This window comes from Rissa tridactyla, chromosome 4 (assembly GCF_028500815.1).
Source record: "Rissa tridactyla isolate bRisTri1 chromosome 4, bRisTri1.patW.cur.20221130, whole genome shotgun sequence".
NCBI classification, from domain to species: Eukaryota; Metazoa; Chordata; class Aves; order Charadriiformes; family Laridae; genus Rissa; species Rissa tridactyla.
The window spans coordinates 79,180,284-79,196,789 of record NC_071469.1 but is presented as its reverse complement, the minus strand read 5'-3'; the positions used below and the strand labels follow the sequence as shown (position 1 = coordinate 79,196,789).

General features: G+C 44.0%; 1 protein-coding gene across 6 annotated transcripts in view; it reads right to left on the bottom strand.

Moving 5' to 3' along the window:
* ZNF423 (zinc finger protein 423) overlaps positions 1 to 16,506 on the bottom strand; it is a 274,882-nt gene that overhangs the window by 17,467 nt on the left and 240,909 nt on the right. For all 6 annotated transcript variants that reach the window (XM_054198169.1, XM_054198167.1, XM_054198168.1 and 3 more), the window contains 2 exons: positions 6,047 to 6,178; positions 4,373 to 4,488 (listed from right to left, as the gene is read on the bottom strand). In XM_054198169.1, coding sequence (XP_054054144.1) covers positions 4,373 to 4,488; positions 6,047 to 6,178 — 248 coding nt within the window. Of the gene's footprint in view, positions 1 to 4,372; positions 4,489 to 6,046; positions 6,179 to 16,506 lie in introns of those variants that run through there.

The window sequence follows — 16,506 nt, the reverse complement described above, 5'->3', positions numbered from 1 at the left end:
TGGAGATATTAACTGTAAGATTTTGAATAGCTGGGTAAGACTCAAAATTGCTTAAGTCTTTCTCCAGCGCTCTGACCACTGTCAGTAAACTGAGCCCTTAGATGTAGCCCTGTAGACTCACCTGGGTGCAGGTGGGTCACGTACAAGCCAAGAGACTCTCGTTCTCCCCACGTGCTTCGGGGGACACTGTTGTACCCAGACGGCCGCAAGGACCACTGGCATGAGCAGATGGAGATGTTGCTCCTCATTGCCTCACTCCCAGGGAAGCCACCACGGGCACAGAGCAGCATCTTACCGTCCCCCATCGGGCCACATCAGACTATGCGGTGGCTCGCTGCGGTGCCCCGCTGGCCTGGGCAGGATGCAGCCCTCTATAGGAGACACATCTAACATCCAGCTGACATTAGAAGCAGACTTTGAAAAAGAAAACCTGCTTAGGGCTTGGTCTGCTGTAATCAGCAGAAAGAATCCCAAGGACTTTGATGTGGACCAAATCAAGCCCCTGGAGGATGTTCATGGTAAATCATTATTAATATAATGAGTGCAATTTCTGTGCAGCAGCTCATGCCTGTTTATGGATATATGAAAATTGCCAGCTTTTCACACAAAATGAAATGAGGAGGGAGACAGACCACAGTGTTAGCCAATGAGCCATAGTAGCCACTCTCCTTTCGATATTGTACGTTTAAAGAAACTGGGCACTTCAAATGACAGCAAATTCCTCCTGTGAAGCTCCCTCAATTTAGTGGTTTGACATATCTCCAAATCTGAACAGGAAAGAAAGCCCTTTATTCATAGCAGGCAATAAAACACCTGAACACCTGCGCTAGGAAAGACCTGGCAGGTACCCCGCTCCCTTGGTACCTGGATTATTTGAGCATTGTTTATTATATCCCTTGCCTTAGTTTGCAACAATTGTAATCATTTAGGAGGAAACGGTATGATTAACAGTACACAAGCAAACAGCAGGAATTAATCCTTTAAATACAAATACTTCTTTGGTTATGCGATGGCTCCTTGGAAAAAGCAGCGTGGCAAAAGAGTACCTGTGAAAATCCTCCTTAAGTTTCCTCTGAAAATCACTGCTCAGTCACAATTTGCTCAATGTAATTCCTGATGCAAGCAATTGAGGAGGTATATTTCCCAGCTGTGAATAACACCACAAATAGAACTCTCAGCACCCATTAGGTGTCATAATTTCTGACCCTTCTTCGGTGTTGGCAGGGCTCCCTGCTAGGTTTTTTAAATAGTAAAGACCAAAATTTCCGCTGCCAAAGAGCTAGCTCATCTCCCACGTCTGGATGCCCTGTGTGCTGCTGTGGCTCCAGCTGCCGGTGAGAAGCCGGCGTGGTGGTGGTGGCAGCTCCTGACATGGGTCCTAGAGATGGGTCTTTGTTCGAAAGGGTTCCTTCTGCCCCACGCATGAGGAACCCCCCAGACCTCCACCTTTGCACTCGTTTCAGTAAGGGGAGCGAAATGCCATAGCCCTGGTGTACTATACGTTAGCTATAACTTTACTTTTTTTCCAGGAGATTTTCACCGTATTCATAGCTGTCAATCTTACAAACTGAGGATGTGAAAAACACGGAGCTGCCAGCCTTTCCTCTTCTGCCCTAAGGGTGCGTGGGGTTATCACACATACTGTTTCCTTTGTGTTTCATACTTAACCTTAACATGTTTTCTTTCCTTATTTCCAACAAGATAATGTAAGCAGTTAAATAACATTCTGTTTTCTTTTCTTCTGGCAATATCATCAAGGTAACCCCACTCACACCAGAATTTCCACCGTTTATAAAATGAGCTCAGTTGCTCAGAGCTTTCTTAAGCCTTGGGTTTATGGCTCCATCAGATGGTGTAAACTTCAGAGCATAAACCTATATTAAAATACAACTACTAGTTCAGAAGCGAAAAGAGGGTTTGTTTGCTTCCAGAGCATTATGCTGCCGAAACAGTATTTGCACCAAGCCCTGGAAGTACATTTGCAGTGGCAACGTTTCTCATGACATGGCACACACGGGCCCTTTCTGGGCTTATTTAGTGTTTGCCCTAACTGTTTAAAGAAATGTTCACAAATCAGCAGGGCTAATTCATGCCACTCCATGACACCCCTAAAAGTTACCTTTTCCCTGCGCCGTCTGTCATTTTCCCCACCCTCCTTGTTTTTCTTGCTTTTCTATAAGCACCCTGCTCTGATTTTCTTCTTGAAATAGTTGAATGCTCAATTTTTTAAAAAGTATTTTCAGTGGTTTCACTTAAAAATACAAAGTAGTAAAACAAAGCGTAGGTTCAGATTTTGACACCGGTTATTTTACGCCATTGGGAAAGCAAGATCAGAACTGAAAAGTCAAATTCATCAAGTGGAACGCCGTGATGGATGGTGATTTGCCCACATAACAATTGCACAGTTAAGAGACCAAAAGGTTTATGCAGATTTAACCCTAACTAGCAGCTGAACAACTGGTTCCCTAAAATAATACTAAATCTTCATTACTCAACAAAAATATAACCAACGGTTGAGGAATTTCGAGCAGGCAGCTTACACATCAGAAACGGGTGAGATAATCGTGCCAAAGCAGAACGGTTCAAAAGTCTTGAGCATTTCTAACTGATTTATACACACATTTTGTGTCCTCCTTGGCTCAGGTATTTGAATTGGTAAAATCCCTGGCATCAAGTAAACACACATTTCTGAGTCACCGCTGAAATAAAGACTAAAACTGTGCAGCTAAGTACTGAATTTTCATTCAGCCAACACCATTCAAAACTACTCGTGTAATTATTATGAGCACAGAAATTCTAAATGCACACAAATCCTGCATAAAAACTGGAAAATTACAATCATAATTTATCTGATTAAAGCTGCTATTTGCAGCAATTTTGCAATGCACAACACTTCAGAATTGAAACACTATGTAATTAAAACTGTTAATTGCAAAAAACGGGCCGCTGTTAAGACTGTAATTTAACAAGACTCTCTTTATTTGACCACCTGATTTTAAAGGTTAATGCAGTGACCTAGGAAGCCAGTGCACCCATTTTAATTGTGCTGGCATTTTGACCAAACATCACTTTAAAGGAAAAATGGGAGGAAAAATCAGAGCCGGCTTTGCATGCCACCGTTGCCTTCATAAAGCGTTCATAGTGAGAAGACACAAACCCAAAATCTGCTGACTTTATTAAAATATTAACAAGGTATAGTTAAAACTTTTGTACACTTATGCAAATGAGGTTGCTAGAACAAGGGAAAGAGGAGATTCCCCTGGGAGAAAAAAAAAATAAAATCAACAAAGTGAAAAGATCAACCATCCTTCCACAGCATGACAGCACGACACAAGAGGCAGCAGCTTGGGAATTCAGCTAGATAAATAAAAACCCTCCAAAGTTTAAGTAAATCATGGTTTATAAAGCTAATAGATTTAAATGAGGCATATGGCACCACTCTATAAAAAGGCCGCATTTGCCAGGGGACATTGGCAGTATTTTGGTGGCCGTGCTACACAGGTAAGGTATGCCTGAGGAGGACGGCCATGGTGGGGACCTCCCTGCGAGCTCTTTGGAAGGGCCAGCTCCAGTGGGCCATTCCCCGCGAGGTATCGGGCGTACATACCATGGAGATTTCAGCCTCTACGTGGGTTTAGCACCAAAGGTATCAGTGTGATTTAAACCCCAGGCTCACCAGCATAGCTCCAAGGTGGCCCCTGGGGCCAGGGCCCCAAGAGTGGCTGCAGCAGCATGAGGTCAGGGTCCGCCCCCTGCGAAAGGCGTACTGCACCCAGGAATGGGGACAGGACAAGCACTGGCTTTCTGGGGGCTAAAACTGCTGTGGCCCTCAGAGCCACCAGGGAAACTGGCATATAACGCCTAGTTTGCAGAACGTGCAGCTTATTAATGTGCTAGTGCCTTGGTGGAGCCTCTAATTAAGCACCGTGTTGAGCTGCACCCACACTTTGCTCTCATACCTCGGTAGAGAAAATGCCTTTACTTCTGACTTAATAGTGAGGAAGGGGAGGGGGCAGCATACCATTTGCTTAGTCTTTGTATGTTAATCAGTGCCTAAATTATTAATAGAGAAAAAGAAATTATTTACAAGGTGTTTGACGTAGACATGTCAGGATGTAGCAACGCTACCGTCAAGAGAAATACTCATAAAGAATCATGATATCTGTCTTGTCTTATTTATTTATTCCAGCCATGCTCAGAGACCCCTTTCTCCTGATAGCACCCAGAGAGGCAGGAGGAGACTGAGAGACTGTTTAAGGCCAGAAGAGACCACACTGAGGGTACGCACCTTTTCTAAATGCTGCACAGGGGTGATGGCTGCACAGAGAAATCAACAGCTTTAACTTTGCTTTTACTCCTGTTGTAAACATACCTGAAGCTCTGTTTGAAAGAAGAACTTCTGTGGGCACTGGGAACAGTCATAAATTTTATCTTCCTGCCCGTGGACTGCAAAGATGTGCTGCTGCAGTTTGTTTGCCTGTACAAAAACTGAAACGACATAGTACGATTAGTTAAGATTGCTTCATAAAAGACATCTTCTCTTGAACTACACTTTTACGATTGCAAAGACTCTAAAAAGTACAAGGATATCTGCCAGAGAAGTGCTGATACATTCGGTTCAGCAGAATTTCCTTACAAGTAGTCAATTTAGAGTCTCCAGGCTGACAGTCAGCTTACTTCTAACAGAGTCTAAATCCTGTATGGATTTTTGATATTTCACATAAAGCTAACGCTGTCCACGGGTAACTGGAAGAACTCAATCATGAGACCAAAGAGAGGACGTCACCGCTCCTGTGGGGAGCCCTGGGCCCGCGGCAGGTGCATCGGATGCATTTTTAATGCAGGACAACTGGGCCAGGAGAAACCTTGATGGCTGCTCTGGAATACACGTGGCCCAGAACAGCATTTCTGGCAGACACATGAATCTGAAAGGGCAGCCTTATCACAATTTTTAGACCTTTTAAATGGGTTTTCCATTCAGAATAAGAAAAAGATTATGATTAAACATCACAAATATCACAGCATCTGCATTGTGATTTTGAATTGACAATTATTCTGACTCTATCAAGTGAAATTTGGAAGTGAAACATATTGAACCGCAGGCTTTAGCTGTTTAAAAATATGTCTCGTTTCATTTTTGTCTCATTCTATATGAATGATCATCAGTAAGTGAAAATAGCTTCTTTAGCAGAATTAAACACATGCACTAAAAGAGTTATTTTACAGCACATTTCAGGAAAGGATAAACTCACACAAAAAGCAGGTTCTTAATCTTTGGGCCAAACCCTAAGGAGAGTGGGTTTGCCTTGCTCCTGCCAAAGTTAAAGAATCACAAGTGCCGCTGTGCCCCTTTGGTGACAACAAGTCCACAGTCACACACATCTGGACATGTAGATGTTAACTACTGTTTTCAGGAGCATATAAAAGGCAGCCTTTAACATGCATCCTGCAGATCCTTTAACCAAGATCACCCAAGATCGTTTGCACTGATGAGACAGCTTAAAACAAAGTACTGGGAAGGAATACCTAGCAGGCCCTCAGACTGGAGTTAGAAATGTGACACCACGAGCAAACTGGCCTTAAAAATACCTCTGAGAGAGCAGCTGGCAAAACTGTACAGTTGTAAAATTTGGTCTTCTCAAACCTTTACTCACGTGAGCCTCATCACTGTCAGTGAACTATGAGCTACCCGGCCTGTAAGGGTACTCGCTCACGTGAGTAAGGGCTTGCAAGGGCAGGTCCGTACCTTGCAAGTCCCGCGCTTGGGAACGCATCGCGCCTTCGAGCCACAAGCTACAACTTAAAAGGCTTCGAATTGTGGGGGCAATGCAGAGCCCGCCGCATGCGTCAGTGCTGCTCGGTGTCAAACGCCAGAGTGCTGCTCTTCGGAGCGAGTCCCAGTTTCAGACAGGCGATATTTTGAACATTTCCAAGCACGGTATTTCTTTCTCCCAAGGAAAGGAATACAGTATTTTACAAATCCCCCGAGTGTCATTTCTGGATCAAGCCATGCACGCTGAGGCTTGTCTTGGCCTCCCTGTCTTACCTGTGAAACAAACAGGGCATTTGAATGTGCCTCCCATACCCTCGAAGCTATGCTCAATCAGGTGACACAGGAGCTTTGCCGGAGAGTCAAACATCTGGTTACACAGCTTGCACTCATGATTGATGCCTTCCTCTGCAAGGTTCAAATGATACAACTTGTTAGTGACACAGCAGATTAGCGTCGGGGATGCAGCAGTTGGTGAGAAACGCCCATGCCGCGCACTTCAAGGACCTGCAGACATTGCCAAGGCGGTCGTGCGGGGCGTTCGTGGGGACAGCTCCCGTCCCATCGAGGGGCACCGATTTTCCAGTGGGATGAAAGCAGCGCTGCCACCAACCTGCTGGGAACCCACGCGCCTGCGCCCACGCAACACTGCACCACCCCAGCCTCACGTCCTACCACAAAGGGAGAGCATCCCTGCTCCGGGGATGGGCTATTAAATAGTCAAACAGCATTTGAAACTAATTTAACAGTGTGGATTCAACCAACAACACTGAAAGAGGGCTGAAATAACTTCACCTCAAACTACACTCCAAACGTACAGGAAAAAAGAAACTATCAGGGAATAGCAGGAGCCCTGAGCAGAGCGTCAGCCTTAGTTTTATAGCTCTTGCCTTCTTCCAAGCTGAAGAGACCATTGAAGGTATTTAAATGTCATTTGAAAGTGTAATTTCCATGCCATATATCTTAAGCACTGAATACACAGGGCCCATTTTAATTGCCCCTATCTTGTAGGTGAACTCACAGGGAAACAACAATAATTATTGCTATTGTTTCAAGCCTACCACTTTTGCAAGATGATATGTTTCTCTGTTTACTTAAATTTGAGCTGAGCCTTTTTTTGAGGTACTGAGGCCATATTAAAGCAATTTTCACACATAAAATTAAACAGTCCTTTGATTTTCTTGAAGGGAGGGAGGGAATCGTAGAAACTTAGACAACATAATGTACAGTTTATATAAATCAGAAAGCACCTAAAATGTAAAAATATTGCGGATGGTTTCTGTAAAGACTTCCTGAAAATGTGTCTTTCCTTCACTGTGGCAGCACACGAACTTCTCATGAAAACTTATTTTAAAAACTACATAAATTCTGTCTTTTGATGTACACTCAGCTTCATTTTTATATCTTCAAATATCACCTACTTCAATTTTTAGTTCCAAGATAGCTAAGAAATGACTACATTATACCATGAACTAATCTCTTGCCAAATGCATCTGGACCTTGTGAATAATGCGAGCCTTCAGAAGCATGGTCTTTACTTACAATTGCTTTAAATTAGCTTTTTAGATCTTTAAAGAGGCTAAACAGAGGGTAATTATTGTTTTCTGTAAGGCCTTTGGTACTCTCAGGATCCCAAAGCCCTTTTACCATGCGGGAAGTGAGGTGCCAGGCAGGCAAGCGGCGGGGCTCTGTGTGGGATGCTGGGCACAGCCGTGCCCGGGCGCGTGGTGGCTGTCACATGTTTGCACCTTGGCACATTTGCAGCTGGAGGCAATTCCCAGAGCACGTGGGCCTTGAAGGGCCCTCCATGCAGTGTGAAAAATAACATTTAAAAAAAAAATAAATCCCTATGCAGCACCTTGTGCAGCAGCACGTGGTGCCGGTGAGCTGCCCGTGCCACCTCTGGACACGCGTGTGGCAGCAGGTGCTGTGCCCTGCAAAACAGCGGTGGCACGCAGGGCACTGAGGCGGCGGTGGGCAAGGGGGAGGCGTAAACAGGTGGGTTGGGAAGGAGGTAAAAAGAGAAAAGGAAAGAGAGAAAAGAGTCAAGAACAGAAAGATGAAAGGGCTGGTGACTCCACAGCAGCAGCTCCACAAATTCCCTGGGCAGCCATAACCGGGGACTGGGATATTTCTAGGATGAAACGAGGATATTTCTAGGATGCAATTCTCTGTTTGGGCAGCCACCACAGAGGAGCACATCGCCCTCTCTGAAGGATGGCTTTCAAAACCTAACCCTCTCCCCTTGCCGTAGCATAAGGATGGCTTCTCACATCAGACCCTTCCCTGAAAAGTTTTGGCTTTGCGCGATCTTTGCCATCTGCTCCGGAGGGGAGGAAAGATGGGGAAGGGATACGTGCCTTGTGCTGAGCATCCTGCGCATGCCCAGCCACGTGGCTGCGTACAGCAACCCAACGCTGCAATAAACCTGGGGAGGACAAAGCAGGTACTGGGGGGAATGGAACAAATTCCTTCTATGAGTAAATCAGAGAAATCATGTTTGACATTAATTTTCTACCTTCCACATATTGGGTATTTGGAAAACAGTGATTCATGTACAGCCTACGGTCCTGTGTGAGCACACATGTTCATAAATACAGAGAGACACATACTGCTGATTAGACGACTGCTCCTTTTGCAGCCTAAATACCTATAATTTCAGTAAAATTAAAAAAACAAAACCACCAATGTTCTGCATTTCAATTGAAGTATATTCTTACCAGCTTGGTATGTTTAATTAGGTAACAGAGATTGTGTATTTTCTTGGCTGATCCCTGCAGTATTTTAAATAGTTAAACCCATAACAAACAAACTAAAACTCGAATGAAAAATAATAAAACATAATGGGTTCCTGCAGATCTGGAAATTTATCCCACTCGAGGCAAGACCTTTTGATTTGCAAATCCACTTCTGAATTATAAGGCCTTCTCCTCACCGGTGGGGGTTTTTATTCCACTCCCACAGGAGTCCATTATGTATTTCTTGTGTCTATAAAACCATCCAGGAAGAAAAAAGGGGGAAAAAAGTACCATGGTTAGCATGACAAACGTTTCTCTTTTCATGCATGTGTATTCAAAATATGAAAATGCCCAAAGATATAGATAGAATTGCTGCTATAATCACTCTCTCCTCTATGGCATTTTACAGCATATTATTTTACACAGAAGCACGGCGCATGTATAGGGATACTCAGTCACCTTTGGAGAATAATTCCCTGAATTATATAAGATCATATAGGTACATGCAAGGCGGCTTTTGGACAATGCGGCGTGACAGCCAATGCTCCAGTCAAACGTGTGGCGGGGGGCGTTAGCAACAGAAATCGTATAATCATTTCCCTCATTTTTACCCCCCCCTTTTTTTTTTTAAATATGACAAGCATATATGAGAGACCTACATAACTCAAGTGAATTATGCAGCCCCTCTCATTTGTAAAATAAAATGCAGATTTTTACAGCTTGCTGTGCTAGATCTTCTCCCATTTCTCCAGAAGTGTATCTGTGCGGGGATCAATTGATTACGGGGCTAAATGAGCAATGCGCAGCAAACAAGAATCTTGGGTTTCTTGCCTTCTTTTTTTTTTCCTGAGCTCAAAATAATAAGCATTAATTTTACACTTCATTTCTCAAAAAAATAATAGGATGTGCTCTTGTTTAAAACAAGCAGGCCTGCTGGATTCTGTCAGGCTGAAACTATGTCAGGCCAAAAGAGGAACAGAGCGCTTTGTGTAAAAGTATCATGGGGAGATGATAGTATCCTGTAATGTTTTCAGTACCTACTTTTGTCTCCAAAAGCATTTGATCCCTGGCAGACACATACTTATTTCCATACTGGTCTTGAGGGAAGCCGTTAGGAATGAGAGCTGATTATCTGAATCCTGAAGGTGAAACCTGGGTGGTGCCCACTGATGTCAAAGGCAGGCATTTGTATAAATTTGGAGGTACATAATTTACTGCCTGTTAGCGAGGATAAGCGGGTTGCGCAGACCCAGCTGAAGCGCGGCGGCGAAGCACGTCGCTCATTGTTCCCAAGTTCGGGTGCGTTTGCAGGGTAGTTTTAAATATGTTGATAGGGTGCTTGGTAGCACTTACGCCGTCGTTCTGCCCATTTTAGAGTGGGAATACGCTTCTCCATAAAGCTATTTCTGCTGCAGCAATGTGCATTTAATACATATTACAATGAGTCTCCAAGCCTCTAAGAGAACCGACACTAGCAGCCTCCTGGCGAGGATGCAGTATAATTAATAATGCTGTATTAAACCCATGTACTGTATCAGCTGCATTTCTAATTATAACTATATTAATGGCAACATAAAAGTATGCATTAACACTGTCGTGTACCGACACGTTATCACACCAATAGCAAACAGGAGATTTGAACAATAAAAATCAAGATGGCATTGTCTTTACTGTTAGTTAAAACTTCTCTCTTCAACTTGATTTAATAAAGCAAAATTTTCCCTTATGGAATAACTGCAATAGTCCTAATTTGAGAGATCGTGTAAGACAATCTGATGCTCACTCCTGACAACGTGTACATCCCGTACTAGAGCTTCCCAGACCAGTGTATTTCTACTCCACTGCAGCAAATTAAGGCAATAAAGGGGAATATCTTTCCCGTACTCAGATGTACACATCCATGAGTTAACCACACTTTTAATAAACTTTGAAATACTGTAATTCAGTGTAACAAAGCATTAATATACTGTGTTCACAGAGAACCTTCTCCTGTCCATTATATCATAAACCTGGTAGAATTAAATAGGCCATGTAAGGAGTGCTCTAATTATAATAAATAGAAATTGGAATGAACGCAGGGAAATAAAATGAAAACTGCATGGAACTATTCCGTTTATGCAATTCATTTCCCAGTAAATAAGTAAGGAAAGGGAAAAATTTATAACGTAAGAAAAGCAGGAGCTTGCCCAGTAATTTCTTCCATGTGGCTGTGGAGGAGCAAGGGGCTGGGACCAGGGTAGGATGGCAGTGGTGGACACCTCCTTCCAAAACAAAGCCTGCAGAGAACCACTTCAACTGGCACGACTTCACCACTGGTTTTCATTAAAAACAATCCATCGACGGAGGTAAAACCAAGGCCTGAGAACACGATGCAACTGCCACCAGGGGATGGCAAATTTGCAGATGCTCACATTGGATGAAGACGATGTCTGTCGTACGGACAACATTTCTCCATCACCATTGCCACCTAAGCCCCTGACCTGCTACACAAACCATTTGGACCACATCGCTCCATTACGTTTTTGTAATTAATCCCGGAAGACGTAGCTGAGCCCTTCCCTTGCCAGCGGGGCGGCTGGAGGGTGAGGAGACCCCTCGCTCCTGCCCCGGCAGGGACTGGCGGCACAGAGCGGCTCTGTGGCACAGCGCCCCAGCGATTAGGCAGCCCGGGCGGTGAAAGGCAGGGGATTGATGGTGTGGCAGCAGAAATGTCACCTGGGGAGCTGGGTGCCGTCCTCGCAGGGATGCTGGAGGTCAGTTACTATGGCAACGCCGAATGAGCTCAACCTTGTAACTGACCCTTATCTTTTTTTGATCTGTGGCCCACTTGGGACCTTGACTGGAAATCAACTGGAAAATAATCTGGTCACATATCAGAAAGAAAACTATTTATACTTATTTATCCAGGTAGAGCTCATATCTCCCTTTGACGATTCTGCCAGACTAAAGACACCCGTCATGTTCCCGCAGCGTTTCACGCAGCTGTGCCGAAACACCCGGCTCCGTGCTGCGAGAAACCATGCCAAACCCCCCCCCGCCACCACAAAACACACACACAAACTGCCACAGATATCTGTGCTCATGGCTCTACTGATATATTGCCAAAATCTTGCCTTGCTTGCAGTCCCTGACTTGCCCGTGTGGATAAACATACACCTACACCGCTTCTTGGATGGTTTAATATTTTATGTTGGTATCTGCTACTCATATTCTTTTGTGCTTTATCTCTCTGCTGAAATATGATTCTGCTTTGAAATATATTTATATGATCTAGAATGGCACAACGCTGATGTCTTTTATGAGCCGAAGATTGTTTAATAAAACCTTGCATTCCTGCTTCATCCTTATGACAATTTTACTATTATAAGTTTTCAAGGGATATGAGAGCTGTCCACTGTGGTTAGAAACATCGCTTTAATGAAAAATGATAACACAGGGACTTGGATTTTTCTAGAAACTATGTATTTTTTTTATCTTTATTTTGTTGGTTTTCCTTACATTTGCTTTTGGATGAGACTCATTAAAATCAGTCCTGTTCTTCATGGTTTTCCAAGGGATGGGCAGACCGGACAAGAGTCTGACAGCATGAAGCGGCTCTTACTGTTCTCCAGCTGGGGAAGCTCTCTGGGGGAATGGGATTTGGGAAATCAGGGAAGATATTAGGAGACAGAAGCTGCAGGACCTGCTGGCAAACATAGGTGCTAGAGGATCCACCTATGGATTCCCGGTAACAAACTCCAAGGCTTCATGTGATGTACTACTTATACGCATCTGTGGCCTCAAAAAGGTATTCTTTTCCAGGCTAAATTAGCCTAACCATACAACAGGCTTTAAACTCTTTTCATCATCTCAGGGGGCTGCAAGCTCAAAATATGCAGAATTAGATGCCAAATTATTTATAGGGTAGCTTGTAAGTTCACTGCCTCCAGTACATGTCAGTACACTGCAATATTAAAATGACCATTAAAAAGAAGCACGGTCCCAGAGGGACTCGGGATGAGATTGCAGGGAGTTTCCCACTGGCCGTGACGGCGGTTCCTGTGCTGCTCCAGAGCCCCTGCCTCCCCCCTGGCCATGGGCTGCGTGCTCCCCCCCACTGCACTGCTTGCCTAAGGGGAAGGCTGAACCTCAGACACACGAGATGGGTGTCTGCCGAGCCCATCTTCATCAGCTTAATTTTTGGTTTACAAGAAAAATAAAATCTGAAAGTTCAAAGGAGTTCATGCGTTGTGCATCATCTATCTGCTGAGTGCAGAGCCCCAGAGGGACCCTGCCTGCAGAGCTTTATTTCAGATTTAGATATTAATCTGAGAAACTGCATAAAGATAATTCATAGAAACGCACTACACTTTAGCACAGTAACTTCACACTCTAGCAGCCTTTCTCTGAAAACGCTTTTTTATAATGGCCTATATTAAAACTTCTGGTGGACTAAAGAAGTCTGATACGTCCGGCTGTTCCTTCACAATAGTTCATTAAGGAATAACTCCAGTGGCTTCAACGGAAATGCAAAATCTGTACTGGAAAAGAAACACGTTACCTTTGAGTGTGCAAGCCCATACACACACACACACAGAATGAGTCTGGATAAAGCTAATGAACCCCTAAGAATAGCTAGAGGTTAATAAAAACATCATATTCCCACACAACTCTACCCTAGTCATGTATATTAATGTTTTGATACGTTCACAGCTGTATTATTTCAAGTTTAATGTTGATACCTGGTGGAACTGAAGTAATGCAGACCTGAACCCAGGCCCATGGCCACACAGCCCCGTTCCCTGTACTAACCTCCCTCATGCCATCGCGTCACTTAATAAGCCTGAATATCCCTTATTACTCCTGGTCTCTTCTCCACACTCTTCTCTTCCCTGTATTGCTATGCACCAGGAACACGTCCGTGCTCAGATCCTATTGACAATATCACGTCGAAGAGCTCGATACAAACAGCAATAACTAGTATCTACTTGGCATCTATTCTTCTTGTGAAATTAAAAATTAAAATTAAAACATCATTATACTCTTATTAAACATCCCACTGGAATATGCCAAGTGCTTTTCAAACACGCAAAGCTTTAAACTGAGTTTAAACGAGTGTAAAGCCCTTTTTACTCATTTTAAAGGCCTGGCACATTCCCCAGCCTCAGCACCAAGGCCACCGGAGCTGCAAGGTGTCCCCTCTTTACCACGTCCCACCCAGACCTCCTGCAGACCCAGGGACCATGGTCGCGCGGAGGCCCCCAGAGCTGCCAGGACCAGAGCAGGAACTGCCAAAGGCAAAGCCTTCCCCCTTCCCCACAGCCCCCTCCCCTGCCCGGGCACCTGCGCAGGGGGTGGCAGCTGCCTCCAGCAGCTCTGCTTCAAAGCCAAAGGCTGGGTGCATTTTCATCCGCCCAAAGGCAGGTTCCTGGGCTTCATCTCCCAAAGGGGTGGGGATCCATGGCAGGGCAGCGTTCAGCCCCGGCTGCCAGCCCCCTGCACTAGCCGGGGGCACTCAGAATAGCACATGATATTTTTTAAACACGCAAAATCCCGCTGATGCGTGTCACCAATCTTCAGATTACAGTTTCTCAAGTACACATTGACATGATAGACTATAAATCTATCATGTAAATAATCATCAGATTAATGGTCTCTAATAGTATATAATTAACATGACAGACAGGCTACAAGCCAGTTGTTGTCAACTACACTCAGCAATGCACAGAGTAGGAGAAAGCCGTAAACCACTTCCATGACAGCACTGGGGAAGCAGAAACACTGGTAAAAGAAGAGACAAAAACAGAACGCATAGAAAATGAAAACACTTCTAAACATACAATTTAACAGAGAAACACTGAAGGTTCTTCCAGGCATCAAAGTATGATAAATGTCAAACTTTTTTTTTTTTGGGGTTGGGGAGGAGGAGGTGAGGGTGGAAGAGTTTTATTTGCATCAGCAAAGAAAAATTCAGTTATCCCTATAACATGGTTATTCAGTTATCCCATAAACATAGAAATACATATCTAGTGATGTAAGCTTCACAGCAGTATCAGCTATGGTCAAATTAAAGCTTATATTATATAGATATCTGGGAAATGATGCTGTGGGCATAAATGATAAGTGCAAGTGAAAACCAACCATGAGCGTTATTTCTGCTGCAGATCACCAAACAGCTTAGAAATGGGCCAAATGCCGCACTCCTGTAATGTTGGGACAGTTTGCACCCACTTATTCAGATTAAACAAATACATTTCTTTTAAATATGAATTCACCTTCTTTTCTTTTTAAGAAACAGTACTGTTAGGGAAAAGCCTCTGGTTGAAAACCAATCTCTTATGGCATTGTTATCAGCTTACAGACCAAAATTCTGAAATTCTTCTTTAAAATACATGCAGACGAGTAAAAAAATGGAAACATCTCTCAGCTTTCTCTTGGAAAAAAAAAAAAATGATAGTTACCCAGCTATCCTGACATGATCATTTAGCACAACTGCACTGGAGCTTACTTGTTCACACGAGGGCTGAACACACGTCACAGCCCAGCCCCAGAGAGGCTCCTGTCCCCAATCCCTACCCCGAGGTGCTTCCTGCGCTCCCTCTCCCCACGGACGATGGCAGGAGCTCAGGGACACAAACCAGTTATCGGAGCTGACAAAATGAGATGCCATTGCCAACAGAGAGAACCAAGGGTGACTAAATAAGGTCTGGCTGGCTAAGACAGGTGACTAATTTTGCATGGCATGAATATCTCTCAAAGCTCGTTAAGTGCAAATATGCCCAAAAGAATGAAAAACCCCTATCAGACATATTTTAAGTCAGGAATCCTAAGGTGCAGTAACGCATGATATTCCTTAAGACAGTCAAAAAGAAGAATCTGCATGAAAACAAGAAAATATCTTAAGCATCTCTGCATTATGCAGACATATACTCTTGTACTGCGGGAATATGCACAAGTGAATGTACAGAGCATCCCCCATTGATGTTGATGGGATTTGCTCGATTAACACTCCACAGTCCAGGTGGAAATCATACCCTGTAGCAGCTTCATCTCAAATAAAAAGAAAAGCTGTAACCCAGCGACCTTTTGGAAGAGATCTCACTGCCAAGCAATGACTCTGCATAGCACAGACCGTAAAGGTACTCTCGGTAGCACTTATCCAACATACAAACAGTGATTACAATACATAAAACCTAATATCAAACTAATATCACCTTTACATTTGTTCTGCACATGAGCCAGCCAGCTTGCACCCTTCACGTCTGATCCAGAGCTGGATTTATCCTGCCCAAGAAGCTGGACAGGCAGCACTTAGGCAGTGGTCTGAGATCTCCGCAGAGGGCTACGTTCGCACACCTTGTGCAGCTGCGCAGGGCAGCAGCAGGTTGGCAACATGGGCAGAAACCTTCTTCCAGGCTCCTAAACTCAAAGTACTTTGGCTTTTGCCTTTGTAAACAAAACCCTTTCTATTTTATTATGTGAGTAGCTCAGTCAGGCATATGGCTGTTGGCAGATACGCTGTCACTGCATAAGATGGCCAGCTTGGTTTTATTTATTTTGTTTTGAAACACATTTTCTTGATTTTGTATGTCATTAGCTTTTTAGTCCATTAAGGAAAGCCATGTGCAAACTCATGCTGTAGACAGACTCCAGAGAACATATGTGGGCTGTGACAGAAAACTTAGTGTAAGATATAAAGAAAGTCTGTATTTTTGCTCAAATAAAGGGATCTGGAAACGCTGATCCTATGATGGTGCCGACGAAGCCCTCTTCCAGCCGTGGGAAAGCACGAGCGTGCCACCGTATCAAAACACAACATCCAGGAGGATCTGACGGCTCATTAACAGCGGGACTCCTACACAGCTATTTTTGCTTAAACTCACCCAGATCTCAGGCTCATGACATTGTACAGGTTTCCTGGGCTCTCCGTGACTCCACTCATTCTCAGAAGTTACATTTTTTTAAAAAACACCAAGCCCCAAGGCCCTGACCACAAGGAAGCGCTAAGAAGTTCCCAGC